The sequence below is a fragment of the Zonotrichia leucophrys genome, chromosome 2 (genome assembly GCF_028769735.1).
Source record: "Zonotrichia leucophrys gambelii isolate GWCS_2022_RI chromosome 2, RI_Zleu_2.0, whole genome shotgun sequence".
In the NCBI taxonomy this organism is placed as follows: domain Eukaryota; kingdom Metazoa; phylum Chordata; class Aves; order Passeriformes; family Passerellidae; genus Zonotrichia; species Zonotrichia leucophrys.
Genome location: NC_088171.1, coordinates 66,102,796 through 66,110,873, shown reverse-complemented (window position 1 = coordinate 66,110,873; position 8,078 = coordinate 66,102,796). Strand labels below are relative to the sequence as shown.

Genomic DNA, 8,078 nt, shown 5'->3' with positions numbered 1-8,078 from the left:
TGGTAGGAAGGATGTTAAGGAAGGTTAGACTCCCCTGCACAACAGTGACAGCAGTGATTGAGTTCAGCAGCTGTGGTGCACCTCCACAGAGAGAAGTTGGGCTCCTGTATCTGTACCTCCTTTGTCTTCTATAAATATGGCAGAGCAAAAAAAAAAAAAAACCAACAAAAACCCACAACGAAAAAAAACAAAAACACCCCCCAGATGTTTGCCAAGGTAACCAGCTTCATTTTAGTAATGAAAGCAATGTGTATGTAGAATCATAGTATTATAGAACGGTTTAGGTTGGAAGGGATCTTAAAGGTCATCTAGTTCCAAAATCCCTACCATGGGCAGGAATGTCATTCACTAGATCAGGCCCCCTCCCAGCCTGACCTGGAACACTTCCAGGAGCACCCACCCACAGATGCAGAACAAAGAAAAATCTGAACACACTTTAGTGAGCTTGCAATCTGGTTTTATTTTCTCTTTTGCATATTGCATTCCTCTGTTTGCTGCATCAATTCCTCTGCCCTATCCTTCAAACCTTGTCTCACTTAATTTGTGAGCACACAGCTACCACAAACCCATCATTCTGAAAGCCACAAATGCAAGGTTGAAGCATTGGCACCCGTGAATAAATCATAGCATAGCCACAAGAGGCATAAAACAGAAGTAGCCAGTGGGGTTGTCTGCTCACTGGCTTCTGAGTCAGTCACTGGTTTCTAATTCAGTTAAAGCACCAAAGATTCTGATTTATGTGAACTGTGACGTCAGCAGTGGCATCAGCAGCACCAAACAATGAATGAAAGTGCTGCAAACATAATGAAGGATGGTCTCAAAATCATGGTAAGGTATCACATTGTGATGTGCAGGAACAGATCGACACCCTCAGCTTTCGCCAGGAACCAGCCTGTGATCATACAAACATCTAATTAACAGCTTGACATTATGCTTAAAAAAAGTTTTTCTGGCATTACTCCACAGCAGAGGCACTTTTGATGACCGTCTGCAAATGATTCTCAATGGATTTAAACAAAGGCCAATTTTCATTGCTCCAGATTCAGATGCCACCCTCTAGCTATGGCTTTGCTTTCCATCTCCGTCCTCCGTCTTCCCCCCCCGCCCCGCCCCAGGAATCCAGGGAAGATTCAGACCTTTGATAACAGAGAAGGTTACCAAGAAAAGGCACCAAGAAAAGGTCTTTGCCTAGTAAATCCTGCTGTCCCATGGCTGGTGACTGACAGCACAGTGGTGGTTTGCTATGTGGGCATGAAAACTTACTCATAAGAATGATTAACAATTGGCTGGTGTGTGAATGTCATTTTTGTGAGGGGCACCTGAAGAGGCTGGAAACAGGCATTAGAAATAGGCCTAGAAACAGGCACTTAAGGCAAAACAATGACATTAATTAGGTAACACCAAACTTTTCTACCTGATTTGATTAGGTACTTAAAGTAAAATGGAGAGAGATACACCTATGGACTGACGAGCATGAGAAGTAAGATATAACTAGCAAATAGACAGGGGATCAAGTACCAATTATAGAAAAGTTATGTTACCAATGGATGCTTCTGCCTTAGTTTGTTAAAATGTATAAATAGTGCAATCATATTGTTAAAATGTATACATTATGTGAAGTATTGATGACGAGTGAGCGGACCAAGCTGGCTACTTTGTGCAAACTAGAATGAAGGATGGTAATACCTGTCTCAGTGAGTGAACCCTAACCCTAACCCTAACCCTAACCCTAACCCTAACCCTAACCCTAACCCGTTAGCAAGCTTGCCTTCAGGACAAAGGAATGCATCCAGTGCAGTGCTGGGCTGGCTGCTGCACCTGGTACTGGGGATTGGGGATTGGGCCCTGTAGCAGAACACCACCATCACTCTGCACACGTGTGCATCCTCAGCACAGCTGCCAAGGAATCCAGATGCCTTCTTTTGACATCTGGATTGGGCTTCCAGAGCAAGGTTGGCTTCTGAGAGGAGAAGCCAGGACCAACCGTCATGTTTGGCAGAGTCAGCCAGCTCCAGGACAGACCTGCTGCTGGCCAAGGCTCGACTCATGACGACAGTGGTGGCACCTCCGTAATAAGGTATTTAGGAAAGAATTTACTGCACAACAGCATTAGCAGCTGGAGAGAGGAAGGAGAACCCTTTGGGAGGAACAGCCCTGCAGACAGCAAGGTCAGTGAAGAAGGAGGACAGGAGGTGCTCCAGGTGCAAGAGCGGAGGCTGCAGCCCCCTGTCCAGCCCACGGAGCAGAGATCCTCCTGCTGCCCAAGGAGGACCCCACACTGCAGTGGGTGAATGTGTCCCGGGGGAAGCTGAAGCTGCAGAGAGGAGCCCACCCCGGAGCAAGCGTTCTGGCAGGACTTGTGACCATGCAGAAGATCCATGCTGGAGCAGCCTGTTCCTGAAGGACTGCACCCCATGGAAGGACCCACGCTGTTGAGCAGGACTGCCTCCTGTGGGAGGGGCCCTGTGAAAAACACCAATCACTTGTTTTCAAAATTTTAAAAGTTTAATGATAATAAAATGGTTATAAAAAAACAATATAATTAGAGTAATAATAATTTGGACAATTTGGATTAGGACAATATGAGACAATAAAAACAAAGAGTTATGGATGTCCAGGAACCTTTTCTGGGCAAAACAAGCCCAAAAAAGGACCCATGTTAACAGAGGATTAACCCTTAAAAATAATAGCTGGTTGCATATTCATACATCTCATACATGATGCATAAATTCCATTCAAATACAGGATTCTCTCTGGTCAGTGTCAATTTCCTCTTAATCCTAACAGCATCTTCATGGCTGAGCAAGACGGGAAGAAATTTGTTTCTTCTGATAAGAGAGCAACAAATTCTCTTTCTCTGAAAGATTTAGGTGTCCTGTGGCTGCTATCTTGCTGTGAGTCCTTTCTTTAAAAAGTATCTTACATAGCATAACTTTCTATTTTAATATTATATTGTAACCTAAAACTATATTTAACACACTACTAAAAAAATTAATATAGCATAACTTTCTAAAATAACACATATATTATTCATTTTAATATTTGCAAAAAGCCAATAATAAAATACGCATTTTTCACAGACTCCACGCCAGGGCATGGCAGGAGTGCGAGGAGGGAGCAGCAGCGCAGGAGAGGCGCCATGGACCGACCACAACCTGCACTTCCCACCCCCCGGCAGTGCGGGGTGATGCCGAGCCTGGGAAGAGAAGGGGAGGTGGGTGAAATACAAAGCTGTGTTTTGTGTCGGGTACATACAGGCAACGTGTGTATTTGTGATTGTGATATGTGTGGAAACCGACCATGGGACAGTCATAAAGATGAATTCTAATAATAACTGAGGAAAGTAAAGCATGGAAGAAGGCCTTTGAACCTATCTTTTGTTCACAATTAACATTTATAAGTCTTAAGTTGATTTAGGAGCATTTGAATTAAAGTGTTAAGGATGTTGCTGTTTGACAGGAACTTTCTATTTGTAGTTAAGTCTTGAAAAGTTTTGCAATAATAACCTTTTGAAGTATAATTTTAGAATATTGCTTGTATTCTTGAAACTACAGCTTTAAAAAATATAAAAAGGAAACATGCTTATCTCACGCCTTAACAAAACAGTGAAAAGCAGCTTGAGAAAGGGAGATGAACATCAACTCAAGGATTAATAGTTTCGACCAAGGGAAGCTGGACATCACTGTTATGAGATTTATAGTCCTTGCAATTAAAAGGTGGACCCACATCCGGAGAGCTGGACTTCACCAGCGGGGATGCTTCTTCCTTCTTTCAGAAACCGGACGACCTGTGGACCATCTGGGGATACTCCTTTCTGGGATACATCCTGAGAAAAACTAAATCACAACAGTGTATAGAATTGTGACGCAAAAATTTGGAATAGAAACCGCTGGTGAGTAAAAATTGGGAATAGAAACTGCTGAGAAAGCTTATGAGTACCTCTATAAATACCTGTAAGCCTCAACCATCGGCGTGCAGTTGGAGGGAAAACTTCCACCACTGTACCCAGCGCTGTATTGCTCATACTTTACCATATTAATTAATAAAATGATTGATTGCTGCTTGAATATTGGCCTTGTCAAGCTCTCGTTTATAACAGGTGGGTGTTTCCTGCTTCACTTCTAACTTGGAAAAGTTGGAAAACTGCGTTATTGGTGGGCAGTCAATCAAGCAAATCCTCCCGGCCCCGAGGCACCGTCATGGGCCGCGGGCGGTGGGCGGGGCCTCCGTGAGGCGGCCCCGGCGCGGGGCGGGGCGGGCGGCGTGAGGGCGGCCCAAGGTCGGCGCTGCGCTGCGCTGCCGTGCGCTGTCTTCGCGGCTGCCCGCAGATGGAGTACGACTGGCTGGGCTTTGGCTACGCGGCGCTGGTGGCGGCGGGCGGTGTCGTGGGCTACGCCAAGGCAGGTGGGTGCTGGTGGCCGTGGCTGTCCCTGTCCCGGCCGTGGCCGCAGGCAGCCCCCGCTCCGCTCCCTTCCGCTCCGCCCCGCCCCGCTGCGGGGCCGCTGCCGGCGGTGACAGCGCAAGTGCCGCTCAGTCCTTGCTGCCGCCAAATAAGTGCAACGAAACGGTGCTCGCGGAGGTCTGCGAAGTGTGTTAAAAAACTCTCCAAACCCCTCAACCTGAGCCCTAATGCTGTAGTAGTTAGATTGGTTTTGTCGATTTACTAGAACGGCAAAGTCGCGAAGTGCTTTCGTTTGGCGTGCAGGCTGACTCTGTGTGTCAGCCTCTCTGTTCTTCCGCTGACTGCTTTATTCTTTATTCAAGGCAGCGTCCCGTCTCTAGCTGCCGGTCTGCTGTTCGGCGGCTTAGCGGGGCTAGGCGCGTACCAGCAGTCCAAAGATCCAAAGAATGTGTGGCTTTCCCTCGGTAAGTTTGCTCGGCAGCCGAGTACTGAGTGTTACTGGTAGCGGTGAGAACAATAACCTTTTTTCTCTTAGCATGTTTCAGCTGCCCAGTGCCGTTATACCTATACAAACGTTGTAAGTGGTGGCGGGAACCCCTGCCCACAGCCAGGAGGTTTTTGTGTAGGAGCACAATTTTTGTTTGTCCTGTGTGAATCCAAAGTTGGTGAGAAACACCTGAGTCCTCTGCCAGATTAGATAAAGTGTTACACCAACACATTAGGTGCAGGAAACATTTTTGGTTGTGAAGCAGCGTTTTTAGCTTGTGGTGGTGGAATAAGCACTATTTTTGCAATAGTGACAGGAGTGTGACAGGTGGTATGTGGCCTTAGGGAACTCTGGTTTGCACAAGCATCTCAGAGGAGCAGTACATGTTCTAATGCATCACGCACTCTGAAAGAAAAAGTATGTTGAAGAAAAAGGGCAGTGATCTATTCCGCTTGCTTTCAGTAGAGTTTAATAGAAGTTGTGGGTGTTAAGCTTGCAGTTAAACCTTCTGCAGGGGAAGGAGAAGTATGAAATCACTGTGGAAAGTATTATGAAGCACTCAGGTGGACCTCAGGGAGTTCCTCTGCTGCAGGAGTGTAATATCTGGGGTTAAACCACTCTCAGGAACTGATTGTGCCTTTGGGCACTAGGGTATCCTAGATGAGTTCTTGAGGATCCTGCTAGTTCTGTAACTACTCCATAGTGTTTACTAGTGCTATGATACTTTAGCTTTACCGTGATTTAAGACTATTTTAAACCAATAGGACTAAGGGTGCTGAAAGGCCACTATAGAGGACCAACCTCATCAGTAAGGAATGAAATGTAAAATGCAGCTCAATGTAAAGCACAATTTCCATTTGTGAAATGTCCTTCCACTCTGGCGTGCTGTGGGAGTGGCTGTGCATCTCTGGCACGGATTTTTAGGCATGGAGGAGGGATGAGCAGCTTTTGTATATCCTGATGTAGTGCATGGAGCGTTTTCAAATGGACCTCTTGAAAGCAGTGCTGTGTCACAGTGTAGCACAGCTCTCCATGCCTGCACCCCTCCAAAAAATGTGCAGCTGTGGCTGCTGCAGAGCTATAAATTGGTCCCAGTACATCAGGGGTAGAAATGCAGAAATAGAACCTTGACAGAGTGTCTCTAGAATACCTTTTACCCTGTCTGATGCAAACAAACTTGAGGCTTTGGAAAAAGGTATACCACACTTTCACCTGCCTTTCTTCAAAAAAAAAAAAAAACAATGGCCCTGTACATTTCTTGTAAATGTTGATGGGATTCCTTTTCTACATTTAGAGATAAAATAATTTGCAGTAATGTCTAAGATGTTAATTGCTCTTTCAGTTTGATCTTTTGGATTGCTTTCTGTTTTCTAATCATATTTTCAAGTGGCGTTGTTTTCTTTCCAGTTGTAGTATTTATTGACCCTTTCCAGAATGTCCCAGAGAAATGGGAAGTGTAAATAATATTTACCTCCCACTTAGTGAATACTGTCACCATCCCAGCTTTCTGGCAGTTTTGAGCCTGACTGTGTTTGAGGAAATAGTCATTCTTTTGCAAGTAAAGGCTGAGGGAGAGGCAGTGACCTGTTCAGAGGACTAGTTTATGGAGGATCAGACCGTGGTCTCAGCCCTGGTGAGATCTCCTTGCTTCTGCTGAGCAGTGGAGCGTGCTTACCAAAGCTGCTGAGAAGCTCCTAATGACAGCTTTGATGCTGAAGAGAATCAAATAGTTTACTCCCAGAGGGAGGCATTCCTGTCTGTATGTGTGGTATGCTCAGTGTCAGAGTGTGGCAATGCTGCACTGGCATTTCTGTGTCAAATGGTTCTGACTGGGCTTCTTTTCAACAGTGGCATCTGGCACCTTGTCTACTGTTATGGGAATGAGATTTTACAACTCCAAAAAGGCAATGCCCGGGATAATTGCCGGTGCCAGGTAACCACCTGTCCTTTGTTCTCGTCTGTGTTATTGAATAAACATTTTATTTAGCTTATTTGTGGATTATATTGTTTTAAAAATGTAACATGGTGAGTTGTGTGAAAAATGAAATCATATGGTGGTGTTTAGGTAAATGAAATTATGTCAATGTTTTCTTCCTTCTTGTTCTTTATGGGATTTTTGCCTCCACCACCTTTTTTTATAACTATTCTGTTCCACAGTTTACTGATGGTTGGACGGCTTGGATTGCAGATGATGGAAAAACCTCTTAAGCCATAAATATGCATCAAGTGACCTGAAGACACAAGACTGAGTAGCCCAAAATGCAACTGCCTAAATATGCTGCACATAAGTGAAAAAGGCACTGCTACCTGTGCATTGTATTTTTCATATCCTAATGCACGTGCGTTGTGTTTTTAAGGGACTGACACAGAGAGCCCTTGTCATGGTGTGGTGTTTGTCTCAACCTTTTCTGCACTGAAAGCAAGCAAGAAAATATGAGTGTAGCATTAGTTTAGCTTCTGGTCCTGCAGCTTAGTGTCAGCAAAGACCTCCTGGCCCTTGCATGCAGACAGTTGCAGGATTGAGACTGAAATGCCCATATGACTTGTCCTTCTAAAATCATGTGTACCTCTAAAAGCAGGGGAGAGGAGTTTCTGATTTGTCACTAGTAATTAATAGAATAAATGTGCTTATGATGTTCCATCTCCCTTTCCATGCCAGTTTGGCCGTTCACAGTGTTTGTCTGTCAGGGAGTTTGTTCTTCCATCACTGTGTGTTAGAACCTGGTCCCACAAAACACAATCACAGAACCAGCTGTGGTCAGGGCTCTGCTGTAATGCAATAAATGCATACCCATGCCTTGCAATCACTTGTAAGCTCAGCTCTATGTCATTCACTTCACTTTTACAGATTACTACTCATAAATCAAAAATATGCTTTATTAGGAAATGCTGAATTGTAGGCACAGCTTTATTAAAACATTATTTTAAATAAACTAAGAAATTATTATTGCAAACTTTCGTGTTCTACACAGCTTATTTTGTCTCTAATTGGTCATCTGGATTGATACAGTTTGGTGCCTTTCCTGCAGGGTGTCAGGATATATTTGCGAGCATGAATTGTGTAAATAATCTATTCTATCCCTGAATCTAGTAACTTGTAAATATAAAAATCTGAACTGGGAGGGAGGTGGAAAACCACACAAAACCATACAGACTACATATTCAGACAAGTATTATATTGATGTTTTT

The 8,078-nt window shown here is 44.4% G+C and overlaps 1 protein-coding gene across 1 annotated transcript; it reads left to right on the top strand.

The window, feature by feature from the left end:
* The first annotated feature begins 4,246 nt into the window (after nt 1–4,246).
* Nucleotides 4,247–7,843, top strand: LOC135443188 (transmembrane protein 14C-like). Its single transcript, XM_064703416.1, has 4 exons — nt 4,247–4,404; nt 4,765–4,866; nt 6,738–6,822; nt 7,047–7,843. Exons 1-4 carry the CDS (start codon nt 4,329–4,331, stop codon nt 7,102–7,104), a joined length of 321 nt encoding a protein of 106 aa, XP_064559486.1. The 5' UTR covers nt 4,247–4,328; the 3' UTR covers nt 7,105–7,843.
* Nucleotides 7,844–8,078: the final 235 nt, after the last annotated feature.

Bases quoted from the DNA above. Each gene is read 5' to 3' on its own strand.
- LOC135443188 (XM_064703416.1), top strand. From the start codon at position 4,329: ATGGAGTACGACTGGCTGGGCTTTGGCTACGCGGCGCTGGTGGCGGCG. The intron at 4,405-4,764 runs GTGGGTGCTGGT...TCTTTATTCAAG, and splicing joins CGTGGGCTACGCCAAGGCAG to GCAGCGTCCCGTCTCTAGCT. The intron at 4,867-6,737 runs GTAAGTTTGCTC...TCTTTTCAACAG, and splicing joins GAATGTGTGGCTTTCCCTCG to TGGCATCTGGCACCTTGTCT.